The sequence below is a fragment of the Vigna unguiculata genome, chromosome 3 (assembly GCF_004118075.2).
Source record: "Vigna unguiculata cultivar IT97K-499-35 chromosome 3, ASM411807v1, whole genome shotgun sequence".
NCBI classification, from domain to species: domain Eukaryota; kingdom Viridiplantae; phylum Streptophyta; class Magnoliopsida; order Fabales; family Fabaceae; genus Vigna; species Vigna unguiculata.
In genome coordinates this window covers 11,249,884-11,273,129 of record NC_040281.1, presented here as the reverse complement: position 1 = coordinate 11,273,129, position 23,246 = coordinate 11,249,884, and the positions used below count along the sequence as shown (strand labels likewise).

The 23,246-nt window shown below is 32.9% G+C and overlaps 2 protein-coding genes across 2 annotated transcripts; one reads left to right on the top strand and one right to left on the bottom strand.

The window, feature by feature from the left end:
* Positions 1-445: 445 nt before the first annotated feature.
* Positions 446-2,616, bottom strand: LOC114179851 (branched-chain amino acid aminotransferase 1, mitochondrial-like). The gene is made up of 9 exons (XM_028066332.1): positions 2,526-2,616; positions 2,010-2,163; positions 1,732-1,908; positions 1,504-1,635; positions 1,300-1,398; positions 1,119-1,235; positions 946-1,041; positions 729-841; positions 446-615 (listed from the first exon to the last, which is right to left on the bottom strand). The coding sequence occupies exons 1-9, from the start codon at positions 2,552-2,554 to the stop codon at positions 501-503; spliced, it is 1,032 nt and encodes a 343-aa protein (XP_027922133.1). The 5' UTR covers positions 2,555-2,616; the 3' UTR covers positions 446-500.
* Positions 2,617-10,016: 7,400 nt separating this feature from the next.
* LOC114179842 (basic form of pathogenesis-related protein 1-like) lies at positions 10,017-10,552 on the top strand. The gene has a single exon (XM_028066315.1). It carries the CDS (start codon positions 10,023-10,025, stop codon positions 10,494-10,496), a length of 474 nt encoding a protein of 157 aa, XP_027922116.1. The 5' UTR covers positions 10,017-10,022; the 3' UTR covers positions 10,497-10,552.
* Positions 10,553-23,246: the final 12,694 nt, after the last annotated feature.

Genomic DNA, 23,246 nt, shown 5'->3' with positions numbered 1-23,246 from the left:
TAATTTAAAAGTTATTTTATTAGTTTAATATTTTTTTAAATATTTATATTATAATTATCACAATAAGTTATCCAATAGTCATATTTAAAACAATGGGTATCAAAGTATTATTTTTCATCTCTATTTTATATTAAGTTTTAGAAGGATTTTTAATGGTTAAAGGTATTTTTAATCACCATTAAAAAGGATTTTACCGCCATATAAACTTTCTTTGCCAGTAATAAATTTGTGATAATCTTTTTTCTCCCCCAAAAAATTTATCACTGGCTATTTTGTCACCAATTTGCTCAAATAAATAAATCTCAAATACTGCACAAAGATTTCACCCCAATCCAACCAATATCATTATTTAAATATACAGTTAATACATGTGTTATATGTTGAGCTGCATTGCCCCAAACTAATATATATATATATATATATATATATATATATATATATATATATATATATATATATTACATGTATCACATTAGTATATGATATCAGTGGTTAATATTTCAGTCAATCTTCACCACCCATCCTTTCTGATCCTCCAAAACACCTGTTTGGATTCCCGTAATGAAATCATACAATTTCTGGGTAACAGTATTTGTTCCTGTTTTGAATTCCACCCTGACAAGACAACCAATGTTTTGTTCCACAGTGTTATTATGTTGGTAGTAACAGTAATGAGCCAGTAATATTCCAAAGCTAAAGAACCGAACAAAATTTTTTATTCTATTTACCTCATATCCTTGTAGGTTACACTGCCAACCTCAGAGATCCCCACAGCAGTTCCAGTACAGAAAACCTCATCAGCTTCAATCACTTCATCAACCGAAAATTTGCGTTCCTCCACCTACACAAAATTAACACCCGCAAATATATAATATCAACAAATTCAAGTATTGATTTGAGAGAAAAAGATGCTTTATGCATGTGATTTCAGTGTGATTGTGATACCTGGAAGCCCAAATCACGAGCAAGTTGCATGATAGTGTTCCTTGTGATTCCAGGAAGAATGGTTCCGAGTGTAGGTGAAGTTGTAATCACATTACCCTAGAGATGCAGATTAATCAACAGGCATGTACAAATTGAAAGAAAATTATGAAATTGGCAAAGTACGAAAATATTACCTTGACCATGAAAGCGTTGCACGAAGACACCTCCTCCACATATTTACGTTCCATTGCATCAAGGAAGAGAACATCAGAAAACCCTTTGGCTTTTGCTTCTCTCGTAACTTCGAAAACCTGCGTTTGGATCACAATTATTTGGTTGAAATGCTGATAACCATGAATGCTAATACAAACTTACAGGTGAATAGTTTCCTATGTTCTTCACTCCTCCGGTCCCACCAGGAAACGCGCGAGGAATTCTATCGTCAATCAACAAGTTCAGCGGTGAAGTTCGTCCCTGTCAGAGGATGTCACAAACACAATCAAAATGTTGAATTTGCTCAAAATATTATATAAACATCTACGCACAGGTTTAGTTGAAATGAAAACGGTGATGACTGACCTTGTAAACGTTGCAAATAGGGTTAGTGTAGATGAGGAAGGTGCATTGTGGTGCAGGTGCAATACCCATTACGGATCCACTTCCAAAGAGTAAAGGCCTAATATATAAGGCTCCTTTTCCGTAAGGAGGAACCTGCAGCAAAAGATGAGGAATAAAAAATTATATGTGATGTCTGTTTGAATAAATTTCTTCAGAAAAAGTAAAAAGGAAGAAACTTGTGGTGCATACCCAACTCTTATTTGCGGTAACAACTTGTTTGACAGCTTCAATGTACTGTTGAACAGAAGGTGCCACCATTAGCAACCTCTCTGCTCCCCTCTGCATGCGTAGGGCATTTTCTTCTGGTCTGAACAACTGCACCCCACCGTCTGCTCTTCTGTATGCCTTCATGCCCTCAAATAATCCCTATTTTTCATGCATAAATATTCAAGGATAATATATCTTGGACCAACATCTTAAGATAATTGAATCATGAGTCATTCAACTTTATCTTGAATTATGCTGACCTGTCCATAATTTAACACAGAAGAATGTGGTTCAATCTGAACGGTTCCAAAAGGTACCAGAGCTCCGTCTGAAAAGGTCCCATCTTTATTGGATTTCATTATGTACATGTAATCAGTTGGAATCACATCGTATCCAAGCTTGTCCCAATCCATCCTGTTAAATATATTTAAAATGGTAGCCATGAGAAAAATCAAACAATATGTATATAATGCCATCTCTTTAGTAAAGTTATTGATTTGTTTTATATATGAAATGTTTCTGAAACATACATGACACTCAATTGTTCAAAAAGTTACGATGAGATGTGTTTGTTGTTTCATGTTTACCGATTGAAATTGATTTTCATATAGTTATAATCTATGTTGACACTAAGGCGATGAAACTTCAATTTTTAAAGGAAAATAATATAAAAAACAATTATGAAATTGCATGTCCGTGCAACATTTGGTGGGAAAAATTGAAAATAAAAAAAGCGTTTGATTAACATGAATTGGAATTTGTCGTGGAAGAAAAACCTATTGCATGGTTGATGGGAATTTTCCATGAACAGATATGGAAGGTCAGCTAAAGATGGAGGATAGAAGAAAAACTATTATAAGTTATTGGTTTAGGGTGAAGAAGAATAAGGTTAAACATGCTTATATTTATACGTACGAAGGAACCTAAAAATTGACTCCGAACTCCAAGGATTGCGGCTCACGAGGAAGTTGCTATTGTTGTCTGTCAATTATATTCTCTTCTTTTTTCATCAATCATAGTTTTACCGCCCAATGTTCCAAAATTAGATTATTTTTTTAAGGAAAATTATTTTTTTACTACTAAATGTTTATTAGGGCCGCATAATGTTTGAAACTAAGAAGTGGTTTTCTTTCACTTATTAAAAAAAAAGTAGTTTTCTTTCAACCGGATAGACCTCTCTTCAGACGGATTACAGGTTTTTTTTAACAGGCAAATCACTTTCCATAATTATGAGATTAACAGGCAAATCACTTTCCATAATTATGAGATTAGGCAAATTTTTTAAAAATTACGAATTTAGGCAAAACGTGTTGGGGGAAGACATTTTCTCATGAAGAAATCGTAAGGGGGTATGCATTTTTGGGTCAAAGGGAAGAAATCGTGTGGGAGTGGTATGTTTTCAGGTGAAATCATTTAGAGGAAACACGTTTTGTATGCTGTAATCGATTACATCGTAAAGTAATCAATTACTGTATGAGTTACAGGATTTCTGGATTAATATAATCGATTACATAAATATTATAATCGAATATAAAATAAGTTCCAGTATTTCTGAGATAATGTAATTGATTACATCAATATGATAATCGATTACAACAATCGATATGGTAATCGATTACAACAATTGTAAGAGGGATGAACCTTGATGCCACGGTTCTGTTGGGGTCCTCCACTAAGAGGGATGAACCTTGATGCAGGATTTTTACTGCTGAGGATGAAAGTTGCAGAGATAGTTACGTTGTCTTCAAGGAGAAAAATACTTAAAAAAGAATGAGATTAATTTTTGTAAAACTTTAAACTTAAGTTATGTATAAATTAGAAAAAGAATATAGCATAAAATACATGCTCTGAAATTTGAGAAAATTGCAGTGAGCGTGAGTGACTATGACGCAACTATTTTTTCATGGAGGTTACTGTCTCAATTTCTACCATTATGGGGGCACTACCATTTCTATCATTCTTATAATACACTCTGAAAATGAAAACCGTTAACATTAGGTTTTGCATTATTACTCCGCAGTTCTTTTACTGGTTAATTATTACACATGCAGAGACAGTCTACTGCTTCCATGCGCTGACGGTGATAGTTATGCTGTCTTCAAAAGAATCACAGGATTTGATGATAATAATTACAACTAAATTTAAAAAAATAGTAATCGATTACCATACAATCGATTACATTATTCAAAAATATCAAAACTCGTTCTGTAATCGATTACCATATTTATGTAATCGATTATATTAATCTAGAAATCCTGTAATTCATTTAGTAATCGATTACATCATAAAATAATCGATTACAACATATAAAACGTGTCTCTTTTGAACGATTTCATCTGAAAACGTCTTACCTCAACACGATTTCTTCCCTTTGACCCAAAAACGCACACCCCCTCACGATTTTTTATGAGAAAACGTCTTCCCCAACACGTTTTGCCTAAATTCATAACTTTTAAAAAATTTGCCTAATCTCGTAATTATGAAAAGTGATTTGCCTATTACAGAAAAAAAAAACCCGGATTACAAGTACAATTTCATGTATACAACATTAACATATTTCAATTCAAATAAAATTTTAAAAACAAGAAAACCATTCAAAATTAACAATGTAACTCAATTATTTTAAGAAAAATATTGTTTTAGATGTTTAAAAAAAACGAATATTAAATGAAAAAGTCTGAAGTTAAAGAACTAAAAATATGGTTGAAGTCAAGTTCGTTTTCTAGATGGAGTTTTTGTCAAATCTTTTTATCTAGAAAATAAATAAAACAATGATTTAAAAATTAAAAAATAATATAATAAGTAAAAATAAAAATAAGGTTACAAGTACACACAACATTGCCTAATCTTATAAAATCTCATTGTCAGCGAACCACTCTCCCACACACTTTTTTTTTTCTTCAAAATATTCGCAATTGATGTAATACAAAAGGGAAGATCGCCTTTATTATGTGTAAGTAACTATCATAATGCAAAAAAGGCTTTCACGACGTCTAGTTAAAAAATCAACGTGAAAAAAAATAATATTACATTTTTCAATTTTAACAAACTTTTTAAGAACGATGGTTTACATAATCATCATTATAAGTGAAAATGACAACACTTAACCATAGTTAAAAGTGGGACAAATGAGAAATAATAAAGGACCATAGTTAAAAGTGGGACAAATAAGAAATAATAATGGATATATAGAGAACCGTTTTTACAAGTGCATAACATTTTCAAAAAAAAAAAAACAAAGCTTATCTCTTCATGCGACTTTTGTTTGAATGTTTTTTCTTCTCCCTACACTTCAGTATCTAAATTTTTAAAGTTAAATATATGAATTTTTACAACCCGCGAAGGGTCCTGTTGCATAATGTCGTTGCAGAACTAGTTGTTCTTCTCCTCCACTGCTATAGGACTCTCGTTTTCCTCCATACTAACTTTCGTTGAAGTTCGTTTATCTCTTCCTTCTTATTTTTTTTTCTTTGTTGATGTTCGTGTAACTCTAACGTTGTCTTTCTTCGTTTTGTTGCGCTACATTCTAGGTTTTCTGTTATCATCCTTTTCTGTTTGTGGCATCACTGCATTACATATTCGTGTAACTTACTTTGGGTCTCTCTTCTTACTCTCGCTTTGGATCTCTCTTCTCACCCTCGCTTTGGATCTTTCTTCTCACTCTCGCTTTGGATCTCTCTTCTCTCTCTCTCTCTCTCTCTCTCTCTCTCTCTCTCTCTCTCTCCATTTTGGTGTCACTGCATTCTAGGTTTTGCGTTTAGGGCACTACTACATTGCATGTTCATGTAACTCTTGCTTTGAGTCTCTCTTCTCGCTCTCACTCTTCTGTTTGGGGCGCCAATGCATTGCATGTGTTTTGGCATTGATTGACTTACCAATCGATAAACCCCTTACCCCTCCTCCATTTTATCCTAATTGGATATGCTTTGATTCAGAGGTGGCTCAAGAGTTTGGAAGGCCTAAAGCAAACTTAAAAATGGAGGCCTTTTATTTAAAATTTATTTTTGAGTCTTTTTTGATGCAAAGCTATTTATTAAATTGTCATAATTAATTTCATTTAACATTTATTCTTCAATAGACAATAAGGCTAATCCATTTAATCTTTCTTGAAACATTGTTGACACTGAAATTGTTAATATTATTCTATAAGTTACATATGCATTTGGAAAAAAAAATATTTTTTTTATAAATTAAGAATATCAATTAGTTTATATTTTCAAAACCTATAATTTCTCTTAAGATATTTAATTATGAAAATAAATCAAATCCATCATTATCCAACAAATTATCTTGTTTTAAAGACTATTCAAAGTTTAAGTAGTCTTCTTGCAAAAATGTACAATCTAGTGACTTTAATTTTTAACACTACATAAAAAACAAAAAAATCTTCATATATTTTAAATTGTTCAAATCTACTCTTAAGTGTGGTAATTTCTTTATCTACAATATACGAAAAGTAATAAATTCTAAACGATTCTTGAAGAGATTTTACAATTTCATTATCAATGTTTTCATTAAATTGTTTCTTTTTGCGTCTAATACGTTCTTTTTAATAAACTTAGGTTCTTCTCAACTTGATAGTAAGTTTTTTTTCCCTAAACTTGAATTATCTTATAGAAATCCCAACTTTGAATTATGCTCCAATTAATCTATTATCTACCAAAAGACTAACACCTAATCTAATTAATAATTTTGTAGAAAAAATTTAGTTCCTTGTAAAAATATATGCAAAAAAACTCTTGAAACTCGTAATTTGAAAAGTACCGAAAAAGTAAACTAGACAAAAGAAATGTATTTCTAATTTTAGTACAAACCCAAAACAAAATAAAAACTACAATAACACAAATAGAAAGAAAAAAACATACAAACAAAAAATGAGGGTGAAAAATTGGTACACAAAGGCAATTTGAGATTGAAAGAATGTAATTTGTCAAGACACTTAAAAAATGACTCTTAGAAGAAAAGAAAGTAAGAAGATGCAAGAGAAGTGACAAAAAGATAAAAATATAAAAGACGAAAATATAATTATAAGAGAATAAAAATACATAATCATTCTCTTATTCGTAAAAACAATTATAATTTACTAAATAAAGGTTTTAATTCACTAATTATTATTTTTAATACCAATAAAAATTAACATACACTAATAATAATTTAATTAAATTTTATTCTCAAACATAAACTTATAATTAATGTAATAGAACTATATTAGTAATGAAATATTCTTTTAAGGTCTTTTTTTTTTATCTCAAACATAAGTTTATAATTAATTTAATAGAAATATATCAGTACAAAAATATTTTTTAGAGGATTTTTCCTTAAAATTAATTTTATAATTAATTAATACGAAAATATTAGTAGTAATATTTTTCTAAGATCTTCTTTTACTGGAATTACTGGAAGTCTAAAATAAGTGGTTTTACTGTCTTTACCTTTTAGCAGACATGCTTTAATTGTATAACCAAAAGTATAAACTAAAAAATATCTAGTGCCAAAACCCTTCAATACAGAGAGTAATAAATAAAACGTTCTTTAACAATACAATCAATGTTGGCTTACACATAAACAACATCAGACATCCTCCAAAGAGTTAAAAGTCAATAATATCATTATCCATACTTATTACATGCCATTTTAATATTCCACTAAATGGTACCTAGCATGATTTCACATCCTTTACACCATCCAAATAGTATAAGGAACAAATACTAAACGAACTTGTTTCACCAAAGGCCTACTTGGAATGTTAAGAAACTGTATATTTTCATTAGAAGGTAGAAAGACAAAGCTAGGAAAAGTTTCCAGAACCATATTTTAATAGCTATGGTCCCTGAAAAGAGATATGAAAAGTACTCTCCTTTAGTTGATTGCATAAAGTGCTTATATGGAACACATATGAACACCTCTAAATTGAACACTTTTATTCAAAAGAATTTTATTATCCAACAACTTTCACGAAGGATTTGGCAGGTGGGGTGTTATTCACTTGTATAATTTTTTTCTAGATAACGTAAAATAGATAAGATGATAAATGTTTGATCCTTTCCCTTAGTAATTATAAAAGATGCACTTAAATCAGAACTTTTTTCTCACTTCCTTTCTCTTCTTTCTTTTTCTCTGTATACTTCTCTTTCTCTTTCTTTCTATCCTCTATTTCTCTCTCTTAATGTAAAATTTTCTTAACATAAGTAAATTTTTATTTTATTTTTTATTTATTTTAAAATTTTGTAATCATGACGAAAAGATACTTTACTCCTCTCTCCCTTTCCTCTTATAACTATGAAGAACAAATTTTTATCTCATCGCTTATCACATATTTTAAGAGATAATGCTAAATTAATATATATAATTATTGTTTATTTTTTAAATTATAAGGGTTATATTATTTTAAAAAAAATAAAAAATTATTAATATAATTCATAAATAACATAATTATAAAATATTGTATTTGAAAAATATATTACATTATAGAGTCTCTAAGTAATAGTGTTATGAGAGAAAGAAGTTACTCATGATTGTTTTAATTCCCTTTCTTTTTCTCAAAGTGTATGTGTTTACTACTCAACATTCTCGGTTCATCGTAAGTGAGTATTATCATTATTTCAAATTCGAGATCTAGCAATATACTTCATGTGTTAAGGATTGTGGCTTTGTTTATTGTCTTTGATATTTTATGGTTTTTGTCAGAATCAAGATGTCTATTTGGTCAATTAGAGCTCATTGTTATATTGTTGAGGTTATCTTGGTGTTGTTTTTGGACAAATTTCAAGTCTTTTTCCAATTGAAACCTAATGTTCTCATTACTTTATTTTCGCATGACAATTCTATCCTATGTTGTCTTTATAAGTTATTTGAAAAAGATGCTCCACTTGTTCTTAGGTTGTTCACTATTGTTGAGGGATCATCTCTCCCCATTTGAATAAGAGATCATATTTTAACTATATTAATAATCATAAAAAGGAGTGACTTGGGAGATAGTTGATTAATTATATCCTAAATATCTAATAAATATAAAACTATATATATATATATATATATATATATATATATATATATATATATATATATATATATATATATATATATATATATATATATATATATATATATATATATATATATATAAAACTCATATACATGGTTCATGGCACATAGACCAAAATCTAAAGGGAATCAAAGTATAAAGTTCATCACGTTCATCATCACACAAATGCCTAGTTCAATGGTGAAGAAGAAGAAAATCAACATGAATGTCGAAAATAACACAAGGAAATGATGCCTTTCAATGCGGTGAAAACCACAAACGAAGAAAACAAAAGTTTTAAGCAACAATGAAGGTCTTATCCTATGAGGAATAATCATAAATTTACTTTCGACCTCAGAGAATCAGATGTAAAATTGAAAAATTATGTTTGATGGTAAGGAGCCATATGTAAAAATTGAAAAATTACTACAAAAATGTTATCCCACATTTTTAACATTTGATCTCACCCGATCAGATGTAACTGAACAAATATAATAAGTCATTTTTGTATTAGCGTATCTATCTCAGTTCGAATTTCATTGAACTTAACATTGCCCATTTAGAATTCACTAGTTGGAATAAAAAGAAGGAAAATTGTACTATGACAATTAATGTTTGAAAGACATAGGTATAATTAATTGAAAGAAATACTTAAAATATTAATACTATAATTATTTTTGAAGTTTTCTTAAATGTTAAAATACTCTAAAAGCAATTCATATGTTGATTTTGGTGATTTCAGGACATGTGTACACAAAATTATCCATTTTTTTAGTTATTTGTGCAAATTATGTCATAAGATGTATAAAGTTGTATTCAGTGTTTCATAACAACATCTTTAACGTCGTGTTTAGGAATTAGAGGACGAAAAAGAAAATGCCATGTGTCATCTTCATACTTTGCTTAATTTCTTAATTCTACGCAATTGTGTAGGGCTTACTTTGAAAGACGACGTGTGTGATTACCACGTTCATGACAAATATAAACCATTAATCAACTAAGCTTCAGTAATGTATGGGTTAAGCGAAAAATTCTCTCAACTATGGTGTCTTTGAGACTTTCACCATCATGAAGAATTATATTTACCGAGAATAAGCGAAAGAGGAGGATACCCACTGGATTCACGCAAAATGTTGTTATGTTTACATCCACACATCATGGTTTATTTTGCACCATGCATTGCGTCCTTTAAAACAATATATATGTTGTGCTGGATCGAAGTCTGAATATAAAAAATAATTAAGCAACAATGAAGACCTCAAATCTTGTGTTCATCCTCACCATTATCTCAATGTGCAACATTTGCTTGGCACAAAGCTCCCCGCAAGATTTCCTTGACGAGCACAACAAAGCTCGTAAAGAGGTTGGTGTTAAACCATTGGTATGGAACGAAACCCTTGTGGCCTATGGACAAAAGTACGTGAACTCGAAGAAAAAAACATGCGAATTTGTGCACTCTATGGGACCTTATGGGGAGAACTTGGCAATGGGTTATGGTGAATTTAGTGGTAGGGACTCAGTGAAAATGTGGGTGGGAGAGAAGCCAAACTATGATGAGAAGAGCAACAAGTGTGTTAAAGGTGAGTGCTTGCATTACACTCAGGTGGTTTGGAAGAACACAAAGAGTGTTGGATGTGCTAGAGCCAAGTGTGACAATAACGCTATTTATATCATCTGCAACTATTACCCTCCAGGCAATTATATTGGATCCCGACCTTACTAACATTTTACAGTAACCACATATATATATATATATATATATATATATATATATATATATATATATGATACACTTCCACAATTACATATTTTAAATTATATATATGATAATTTTGGAAGTGTATGAATATGAATTAGTTATAAATATTTTCATTGTTCTTACCGGGTTATGGAGCATGAACCTTTAGAAAGGTAGCAAGATCTAAGTGATGACTTGAATACTCTTGGTTACTGGAACAAAGAATATCACATGTAAAAGACTCGTCAACGTTCAAGTCAGTAAGAGAAATTTAGGATCTATATAAGTAGAGAAGTGCATATGAATTGTGTTTGTACTCTGTGGAGAAATACCACATTTATTTATAGCATTTCTAGACGTATGAAATATCTTATAAAATCAAGAATATTAGAGAATATAATAAAATCTTACTGTTTGTGTGATAAAATAACAATAATATACCATTTACCTAGATTAACCATATATTTTGTTGATATATATTATAAAAGGATACTTAAGATATCAGTATATCATATAATCAACTACTCAAATTTGACCATATATTCTATTAATATACGATAATGGAATCAACAAATATCTTTGTTAAATTATTTAGTCACTTTAGGCCAATAATGATGAATGAGCATTGTTGGACCTTTTCTTAAGTGTATTTGTTGGATTAGGTAAGTACACAATCCTCAAGCTCAAAAGTTTGATTGGTAGGTGGAACGAAAAAAAAAGTTTTTATTTCGATAGAAAATTAATATAAATTATTATGCAAAAAATAAAAAAGTTTTTATTTTGCTCAATACAAAAAAAAATATTTCGCTCATCACAAATTTGGGCCAGCCCGCAGACCCATTGGCCAACCCACGGGACGGGGCGGGGCGGGCCGGAAAAGTGAACCCGATATTAAACTACGGGGTGGGCCAACTCGGCCCGCACTTTGCGGGCCAAAATGTGGAGCGGGCCAAAACAGGCCGGATTGGCCCGCTTTGCCATCCGTAAGAGGATCTTCTGGAGGCCTGAAGAAAAGGAAGGTCATTTTATCGTTGTATATGAATATTTTTCTAAAGAGTTATATCTTCAAAAATTTGTGTTAAATATGACGATTATTTGTTGCATAATATGACACTTATGACTGCCGTATTTTATGCGTGTGGCGAGGACTACATACTGCCAAATTTTATGTCGCCATATAGTATAATATGGCGGTTTTGTGTGAAACGCCACAACATTCATCGTTTAATGTTGTGTGCAAATAATGACAGTTAAAACTACCGTAATTTGTTTGTTTTAAAAGAATTCTAATGAGGAAAATGACACTTGAAAGTGCCATTATTTTCAATGTACTAAAATATAATATGATGTTTTGAACTGTCGTAATTTGAATGTAAAATTATTTTTATATTTCTTTATTTATTTAACACACTTTTCATAAAATCAAAAAAGGTGACAAAGAAATCACATACATAAATTTTGATCATAAATATTTTCATTCATAATTCATATTAAAAAAGTCCATATTATCCAACATCATCCAAAGGTGTATATGTTGAAAACAAAAACCCGAAAAAGATATTGGATTTTCTTAAATTTCTATAAATATTTTTCTAACTACTCTTGACTCCCTCGCTTGATCCTTTCACGTTGGAGCACCGCTTCCGGCATCTTGTGCCTGGAATAACATATAATCTTTCTTGATAAAACCTTCTTTCTTAAATAAAGTGGGTGAGGAACACTTTTCCTTTGATATGAGAACCAAGACTTTTGTGCAAACCATATCATTTTAAACACATTAAAACTCCAGTATTCGCTGACTTGTAAAAGTAGTTAGAAAAATGATTCACAATTAGGTACATTTTTCTTTTTTGGCAAAATTCATGTAGCTAGTTTTGCATAATTTGGTCACAAGGATCTTAATAAATCCTTCCATAAAATGGTCAACACTTAGACTCCAATTTTGAGTATTATAATAAGTGATTATGACCATAAACCACTAAAAGAAAAATATGGTGCATAGGTTAATAAACTGATGCCCACTATCTTTTTGAAGCAATGAAATCTTTTTTTACTCGTAAGAAACCTGCCAATTGTTCAACTTCTCAAGAAAATAACTTTACTTTCACAATAAGACATGGAAATAGTCATCTTAGTGAAAATATGTTGAAGAAATACACATGGTTAAAACTAATACCCATAAAATAAAAAATATAAATTATTAAGTTTTAAAATTTCTTAAAATTAAGATAATATTATAAAAAAAAATTAAGAAATTTTCTTAATTACACAATTTTTTCCACTACGTACGATCTCCAATGTTTCATTACTTTATATTATATTACATCTTTATATAACCCTTGTTAATGTTAGAAGGAGGAAGAAAGGGGGCTAGGGTTCCGATGAAGAAGAAGAGACAGAAGAGGGATTATGGGCAGAGCACTATCACACACACAATACACATGTGAATACTGAAATCATACTATAATATTATTATTACTGCAACTATATTAGAGAAAAACAGAAACTCTATTTATATAGTTGGTTATACAAAACAAACCGTAAAACTAACAAACTGTAAAAGGCAGCTTGAATTAACTATATCACTCCCCCTTAATTCAAGCTTAGAGCTTCAAAAATGCCTAGATCGTTTCTCAGATGTTCGAACCTCTAATTCTTCAAAGGTTTGGTTAAAACATCTGCTAATTATTGTTGTGTAGGGCAACAAACGAGCTTGAGTTTCCCACTGTTGACTTGCTCCCTTAGAAAGTGAAATCTGGTCTCTATATGCTTGCTCCTGCCATGTGATACTAGATTGTTAGCTAGGTTGATTGCTGATTTATTATCAACAAGCAACTGTATAGGTTCTTTAACCTCTATAGTCATCTCTGACAACACAGAGTGTAGCCAAACTGCTTGGCATGCAGCATAAGCTCTTGCATTGTACTCAGCTTCACATGAGGATAGTGCTACCACTGGCTATTTTTTAGAGCACCATGAGATTGGTGCTCCCATAAACTTGAACAAAAACCCACTTGTGCTTCTTCTATCATTGCAATCTCCACACCAATCAGAGTCTGAATATCCCACCAGCTCTGTTTGCTCCTGATTATTCTCAGGAAACAATAAACCAAACCCAATTGTTCCTTTAATATACCTGAGCACTCTTTTGGCAGCAAGTAAATGCACTTTCCTTGGGTGATGCATATATCTGCTTATTACTCCTACTGCAAAATAGATATTTGGTATGTTGTTGCAGGGATATCTAAGTGAACCTACCATTTGTTTGAATAGAGTGTTGTCTACCTCTTCTTCCCCATCTTCTATTTTACTGGCATTTACCTCTACTGGAGTGACTGTTGCATTGCAGTTCTCCATGCTGAATTTCTTTAATACTTCAATAGAGTACTTATGTTGGTGCAAAACAATTCCTCTGTCAGTCTCAACAAATTCCATTCCCAAAAAATACTTCAGCCTCCCTAAATCAGTCATTTCGAGTTCACTCATCAAGGTGGTTTTAAACTTTTCAATCTCAGCCAAATCACTTCCTGTTATCAACAAATCATCCACATAGATACACATGAGTACCAGATTCAAACCATTCTTCCCCTTTACATACACTCCATGCTCTACTGAACATTTCTGAAAACCATGCCTTATCATGAATGCATCAATCAACCTGTTCCAAGCTCTAGGAGCATGTTTTAAACCATATAAGGCTTCCCTTAACCTATAAACTTTGTTCTCACTTCCTTCAATTTCAAACCCAGGAGGCTGTGTCACATACACCTCTTCCTCAAGTGGTCCATTTAGGAAAGTTGATTTTATATCCAGCTAAAACATGGGCCACCCTTTACCACTGGCCAGAGCTACCACTAACCTTATAGTTTCAATTCTGGCCATAGGAGCAAACACTTCTGAATAATCCAGACCTTTTCTTTGTAGAAAACCTCTAGCAACTAGCCTTGCCTTCCGTTTAGAAATTGTTCCATCTGGATTGAGCTTTAACTTGAAAACCCATTTAACATCAACGTGTTTCTTATTCACTGGTAACTCAGTTAAAAACCAAGTTTTGGCTTTTCTCAATAGCCTGCAGTTCCTCCATCATTGTTTTTCTCCATAATTGTTGACCCAAGGCCTCTTGGTGATTAACAGGCCCAGCTTCAGCAAGTAGTGCAAAATGCACTAAATCCCCTTCATCTGTAAAAACATTATCTGGAAAAATCTCAAAATCCACCATAGACCTAGGTAATTTCCTCTGCCTAGACTCTCTTTGCACCTGATGAGGTTGTTCTAGAGCTGTTTCACTGTCAACAGTCTCTCCAGAACTTGCATTATTTCCAGAACTTTCACTCCTATTTTCATCTCTTCCAATCTCCACAGATACTCCTTGATTTCTACTGCTGTTTGAGTTCTTCAGTCTCAAAATTCTTCTTCATTGACAACAACATCTCTGCTGATGCAGATTCTTTGGTGACTAGATTACACAATCTATATGCTCCTGTAGGATGATATCCTACTAACACCATGACCTTACTCTTGTCTTCTAACTTCCTTCTCCTAGCATCTGGAACATGTGCATAACACACATATCCAAACACCCTTAAATGATTCACTGCTAGTTTTCTTCAAACCAGATTTCCTCTAGGACCCTGTTTCCAAGATTTTTTGTGGGACATTTGTTCAACACATATACTGCAGTTGACACTACCTCTCCCCAAAACTCATGTGGAAGCCTTTTCTCTTTCAACATGCTTCTAGCCATATCAATGTCAACACCCAATTTCGTTCGGGTAAATAAATTTATTTTCAATAATAAAAATAAAAAAATGTGAAACATTATTTTCTTCAAAGATTTTCAAACATTAATTTTAGAAAAAAAAAGAAAAAAAAGAGAGATGAAAAAAAAGAAAAAAAAAGGAATAAAGAAGGAATATTTTCATGAGCCCAATAACTCAAATATTTTCTACCTTTGTTAGAGAAATTAGTTATATAATAATAATTAGAGGCAATATCGCTTCAAATGGTAAGAATCAATATTACTAATTGGGATTGATTTTGTGCTCTGATTTGTTATTGATAATGATTGATTTTGTGCTTTGATTTGCTGAGATTTGATCCCCATAATTTGCTGCTATCATAACCAATTCCTTCCTTATATTGTTCATTACAATTAAGGCTAAGATTGCATTGATATTGCAAGGTGTGAGTATAAATACGCACTCTGTCATGACCGAAAAAAGGATATTCTCTACACTTCTCTAATTCTTTCCCATCACCACTCCCACATACACAACTTCTTTTTTATCTCTCTTTAACAAAAAAACAAATACATATTGAAGGAGGTAGAAAAAAAAAGAAAAAAGAAGAAGAAAACATTCTCTACACTCCTTCTTTCTTTCATTACCACCCACATAGACAATGAAATTTTTGTAAGGTACGCCACTCTCAATTCTTTCATCTTTTGATTTAGTTTTTTTCAATTTTCATTTTTTTTAAATCATAAAAAATATTTTTTCCCCTTTCTTTATTGTTTGCCCGGCTACTCGCGTCGCATGACATCCAATTTAGACTCTCGATTTTTTTAATATATACAGATGATCTAAAAATAAAATATAACTTTCTTGGTTTACTCTTTTATATCTATTTGGTTGCTCACGTCGCAATGACATCCACAACTACTCTAAAATAACTTTAAAAAAATATTAAAAATTTATAAATGATTAAAAAAATAAAAAATAAAAGATTAGAAAAAAAATAATTTATTTGAAGTGTCTATCCGGCCGCTCGCGTCGCGTGACACTAATTTTAAAATAATACTAAAATTTAAATAAAAAGATTTTCAAAATTACTAAAGAAATTAAATCATTTTCAAATAATTTTCCAAATAGATTTTTCAAAAAGAACTACGTAACCCTGATTCTCCATTCACAGGGAGATACGTAGGAGCGATGATTAATCCTCGTCGGGCCAAAAAATCAAAAAAATAGTTTTGTTATTTTTTGTACATTCTTTTATTAATATTTTTGGGGAAAATTAAATATTTTAAAATAACCACATCACTTTTTCACATTTAATTAAAGGTACCGTCTTATGATGGACGTTGCGGGATGCTAATACCTTCTTCACGCGTAACCGACTCCTGGACCCAAAATCTGGTTTTTCGCAGACCTTGCTCTTTTTTATGGTTTTCCATAGTTTCCTATAATAACTATGGTGGCGACTCCAAACTCTGTTTTTTACAAATTTTTATTTTTGGTTCATCGTCCCGTCACGATTTCGGTTGCGACAATCAAGAATTGTTCTATTTCTTCTTTTTGCAAGGCCATTGTGTTGTAGGGTGTATGGAGCTATTACCTCATGCTGTATACCACTTTCTGTAAAGAAAGTTTCAAACTCATTTGATGTATACTCTCCCCCTCCATCTGTTCGGAATATTTTCAGCCTTTTTACACTATGTTTTTCAGCAAACACCTTGAATCTTTTAAAAATTGAGAAGACATCACTCTTAGCTTTTATTAAGTACAACCATATCATGCGACTATACTCATCTATGAATGAGACAAAGTAACGATTTTGTCCTACTGACAGCATTTCAAAAGGTCCACAAACATCTGAATACACAACATGAAGCACATCCTTTGCTCTCATGTGCATATGCGATTTAAAAGGAGTTCTAGACTGTTTTCCAACCAAGCTTCCTTCACATACATTGTCAGGAACAACAATTACAGGCAGTCCAATAACCATTTCTTCAACAACTAATTTTCTTAAACTTTGAAAATTAAGATGACCAAACCTCATGTGCCATAGCCATGCAGTTTTGTCCACTGTTGTAGCAGCCAAACAATGATTTTCAATCTGATTGAATCTTGTCAGAAAGGTTTTGTTCTTGGAGAGTGGAGATTTCAGAATAAGCCTCTCTTTTGAATCATATACTTTCAATAGATCATCTTTCATGCATACAGAGAAACCTTTTTCCACTAGTTGCCCAACACTAAGAAGATTACATTTCATACCTGGAACATACAACACACTTTCAATAACAGCCACAACTTTTCCATCTTTCTTGATATGTATATCACCAATTCCAGCAGCCTCAATTGTATTATCATCAGCCAATCTGAACTTAATCTTCTTGCTTGTGTCAAGATTCGAAACCCAATTTTTATGCCCTGTCATATGATTGCTACAACCTGTGTCAAAAAACCAATTTTCAGACCCAAATTCTGCATTCTGGGTAGTAACCATCAACATTACTGGTTCTTCTTCTGAGTCCCTTTGAGCCACATGTGCTTCCAGGCCATATTCTCTTTTCTACTTTCCTTTTCCATGCCAGCAATCTACTGCATAGTGTCCCCACTTTTCACAATTGTAACACTGAATCTTTCTCAAATCTATAGTTCTATCTTTTTGTTTATTATCGTGTTATAAACCAACTAGGCAAAAGTTTGAATTATTTGAATTCACTTTTCTTTGACTTTTCACACCCTTTCACTTTTCACCCTTCCTGAGTGAGCTCTAGGTTTCCCTACTTCCCTTGGCGTGGGATTTCTTTCGGCAGTGGGCGAAACTCAACGAGGCAAATGGTGAGCGAAATTGCAACACCACCTGCTACAATGAAGCTCCAACTTCTTTGACAATGCCGCTTACTACGATGAGGCAGGGTTTTACAACGTCGCGAGCTGCTCCGGCGAGACAACTATGGTGACGAGTGTGGAGACTTGAGCGAGAGGGGGCACGACAACGAGCTTCCTTCACCCTACAGCTTCTCGTCAGCAACACAATGCAAAAACTCTTTTCTCTACGAAGAAGGGTTTTTTCATTGGCGTGGTTTTGGGGTTTCCGTTCGCACCCACTTGGAAGCATGTACGTTGTAATGAGTTCAGTTTAAGCTTGTGTCTACAACTAGGGCTCGCGTTCTCGTTGCAATCCACATTCACTCTTAGTCATCATGATACCTATTGAAGTCATTATCGTAGTACATCCCTGTAATCATTTGGAGTTCGTGGCTTTAAGCCCCATTGTTGGCGTCGTAGATGTATTTTAATTTTTCCCTTCTTTCTCTATTTTCTTGATTGGATTTTGTTTGGGAATTAATTGAGGTTTGATTGGATATTATTGTGAACCATGGAGACCGAATTAGAACGTGCATGTAAGTTGTTCTTATTTGAAAATTATATAACCTATCTGCACATTTTATGATTTTGGATTTAACTCTTACTTTTGAGATTTAAACGAGATTGATGTTCTTCAAGGCGTTGATGGTGTTCTAGTTGTAGGAGGTTTTGGTGATAGAGGAGTGCAGGGGAAAATTCTTGTTGCTAAGTATGCTTGAGAACATAATGTTCCATTTCTGGGAATTTGCTTGGGGATGCAAATTGCTATCATTGAGTATGCACGATCTATTCTTGGTCTGCATGATGCCACTAGCACAAAATTTAATCCTGAAACCAAGACCCCTTGTGTCATATTTATGCCATAAGTATATTCTCTTATATTTATGCACTGCATATATTTATAACATTGTTCCTTTCAAAAACCTAGTTAATCTAGTTTGTATTTTATGGATAAGGCTCAAAGACTCATATGGGGGCAACTATGTGGGTTGGTTCAAGAAGAACCTACTTTGAAGTTACTAACAACAAATATGCAAAATTGTGAGAATTTAGAACCAAACTGAATGTGGTTTCTGTACTTGGATTTATTCTATTTAAAATTTTAACACACATGTTGTAAAAGTATTAATTCAAAATGCTAAAGGCTGAATCTGAACTATATATTGATATTGCATACATTCAATTATGGAATTTAATATTCATTATAGGTATGGCAACGTAAGCTTTATTGATGAGCGACACTGACATATATATGAGGTTAATCTTGACATTGTATTACAACTAGAGAATGCTAGTATGACTTTTGTAGGAAAAGATGAAACTGAGAGGCGCATAGAAGTGAGTCTTTAGTTGAAATATTGTATAATGGTGTGGATATTAAGATTTGTGCATAGTTAATAATTGTAACTCTGTAATTTTCTGGATTAGTGCAAATTGTAAGACTTGGGAAATTTAAATAAATAAATATTTATTTAATATAAATGTGGGTAATAGGATCTTTATAAAATTTAGGTTAAATTATTCATTTGGTCCCAATTTTCGTAAGTAAATTTGAATTTGGTCCCTTAATTTTTAAAAGTGTTACCTAGGTCCCTAATTTTGATATTTTGTATCAATGGAGCCCCTTCCGTTAAAATGACAGAAACGAGCACAATGACGTGGAGATATGAAACTGAACTGAACATTAAAGTGGCACAGTAATGGTGTACACGTGGAATTACAAATGGTGTAATAAATTATTAATTACGAATAAAAGTTGTAATGCTTTATATTTAATATGTAATAAAACGTAATCAGAAGATGTAATAGAGTTCGTAGACCAAATTGGGGATTACCCTTGGAGCTGGATTTAGGGTTTGTGTTCGTCGACAAAATTGGAGAACGAGGAGTTTGCAGAAGAATCGCGAGTTCGTGAAATCCCATTGGTGGAACGTTATTCGCACGAGATCTCAACAATTGCAATTTGTTGGTTCCACAAACTCAAATGGGTTTTTTTTTTCTGTTATCGTCTGACCAATTTCTGTTTATACTGAGAAAACTTTTCCAAGTTCCTTTGGAACATTTTAATTCCTTATAGTTAAGTTAATTTGGATTTGCTGAGTTTTATTGAGTGTTAATGCTCATATGAGATTATTAAATGGGGGTTTTGTTTTTCTTAAACGTATGTATTTGAGTTCAAAGTTCAACATTTGAACGGTTACTTACTCTTGCTATTTTTGTTTTTCGTAATTTTGCTTGAAAAGGGTTAATGATACTGTCTCTGCTGCAGTACTTCGTAATATCATCTCTTCTGCATCATTGACTATTTTTTTTGGGTGGGGTGGCTTTTAGATTCTTCTTTGGAACTTTGTGCTTTAGGTAGGTATTTTCTGAGTACATTAAAAAAAGGCCCTTTTATGGAAATGGGATTTGCTTTTTCCCTTCTCATCATTTTTAAAAATTTACCCCATCAATATAAATAATAAATAATAATAGTAATAATAGAAACAATAGAAATATTAATAATTAATATAATAATAATAATAATTATTATTATTATTGAAGTTTATAATTTGATTCCTCTGAAAAAGAAACTCATGGTGGTTACCATTTACCGTGCTACTTCACTATTCAGTTCAATTTTATATCTCTATGTCACTATGCTCTTAATGTCGTTTCTGCCATTTTAACGGAAGAAGCTTCATTGATACAAAATATCAAAATTAGGGACTTAGGTAACACTTTTAAAAATTTAGGAACCAAATTCAAATTTACTTACGAAAATTGGGACCAAATGAATAATTTAACCTAGAATTTAATGACAAGGAACAATACTAGCTCAAGTGGTTGAGATTACTTGGTTATTCTAAGAGGACTTAGGTTCAAGTCTTGTGTATGTGATTAGTGTGTTAATTTAACTGTTTATTATTTTATGATTTAGGGCAGAAAAAGGGTGGGAGAGGAAAGGAGAGGTTTTAGAGATCTAATTGAGGGTTGGGAAGCACTTTTGGAGTATAGGGCGTGTCTTCTGGGTGTTTTTCCCAAACATCGCCTGGCAGTGTTCATAGCCCACCAGGTGACTAATACAATGTTAGACAAGTTTCTGGATGTTTCCAGAAACCGCCTCGCGGCCTTGAAGGTCCACTAGACGGTGTGAGAGAATTGGGCCTGTTTTTTATGGTTGATTGGATTCTGTGGAACTTGGTGATCAGTTTGGGTCCTAGTAATATTAATGAAAGTTTTGGGGCATGATTATGTTCTAAATTGTCTCGGTGGGGGCTTCAATTGATGGAAATTAAGGTATGAGTTCATAAGAGGGTTCATGTTGGGATTAGGAATAAGCGAATGGTAATTTTAAATTATGAGTTGGTGTGATATGCTGTAAAACTGAACTTAGTTTAGGTATATGTAGATGTTGGAAGCACATTAGAATGTGAATTAGGTGAGATTGCAGCAATGGGACTAAGATTTGGAAAGTAGGGTTCTTGTAGGTGCGGGGATTGACCAACACTCAAGTTGCCGCCAGGCAATAGGCGTTGACCAGCAATTTTTGGTGGTAGACTTGGTAGGGGGCAATTTGGGGGTTTTGTTACGACTTTGTATTTTGAAATGAACGTGATAGTAATGGACATGTCGATTGTGGTGTTGGAGGAGTGTTGAATGACTTATAAAGGTGAGGATGGGTAACTTGGAAGAGGTCAAAGCATCGATAAAAAAGGAACGTTTTAGTGTGTTATTGGCGTCCGTTATGGTTTAATTTGAGTTGTAGGCAGTGTCTAGATCTACTCTAGGAAGCCTATTATGCACTTAATTGTAATTATTGTTAAATGTTAATTATAGCATGGTATAGAAACTGGCAATTAAACTGGTTGAATGTTACTGTTTATGTTCATTATAAGCAGACCAAATTCTTAGTGGGAGTTGAATGATAGCATGTCTTTAAGTTTGGAATTATAGATGAATATATGGTGGAATGAATGTGTGATGGTGGAAGGTAGGATTTCTTGAAGGATATTGATGTGCAAATTGGGGTTTGATGGGTTCTTTAATGATGTGAGGTGTCTTAGAACTGTCTTGTGTGCATAAAAACCAATAAATCACGTTATTGGTGTAGCGCCTGGTGGACGAACTAGACCACTAGGTGATAGCTACAAAAACAGGGGGCATGGAGCGCGTAGCACTTTGCGGCGAAGAGGATTCGGCCAGGCAATAACTGTATGGGCAATGGCCATTGGAACACGTGGTGCTTGGCGGTGAGGATGGTCCTGCCAGGTGATACTTGTAAAAATTAGAGACCTCTTGGGGCCTGTGGCTCTTGGCGACGTGTGGATTCCACCAAGTGGTCTGCGATGCAATTTTGTCTAGTGGCGCTTGGGCAATGCCAAGCGATAGCGCAAGGGACATGGGTTGTTCCATTCAAAGCATGCGTGGTCTACGATGATACCTTGAGTATGGAACTTGCTGAGGACATTCTTTGAGTTGTGGCTCAGAATGGAGGGTATAAACGTGGCAATCCCGAGTTTTGGCCTGGTGATATGTGATATCTGGTGTGAGCATGCGAGTTATGGATCATATGGTTTGGCTCCACTTGATTGGCAATCACAAGTAGTGGCCGGTGATGTTGTGAATCTTGTGTTGAGAATACGAATTGTGGTTTGTATTTGGGAACTCCACCTTATGCTATGAATGGTGGTTCATAACATGATAGTTCCACACATGTAATCTACGAGTGGTGGCTTGTAGAGTGTGGAATCACAAGTTGTGGCTTGTGGCGGCTAGTGTTAACTTAAGGTCATTATTAGAGTATGTAGAATATAGATGTACATGATGGTGGTCATGATTTCTAGTATCAGAGGATGGAGGTTCTCCGACGAGTGTGTATTTACACTGTAATGTTTATTATTTATTTATTTTGTAAGCTCACCCTATCTGCTTGTGTTTGACGATGATCGTGTAACTTGTTACAGGGAGTAGATGATGTTTCAGGTGGAGTTGGTGAGTTATAGAGCCAGAGAGGGACTAGCATGGGAACCTTTGAAGGATCAGTTTTACTATTTTTTTTAAATAGTTATTTTTAACTAACCCTTGTAATAGTTGTTTTGAACTCATGTATTTGAATTATGGCGCTTTAAATAAAGTTTAAGTTTCTTGCGTTTTT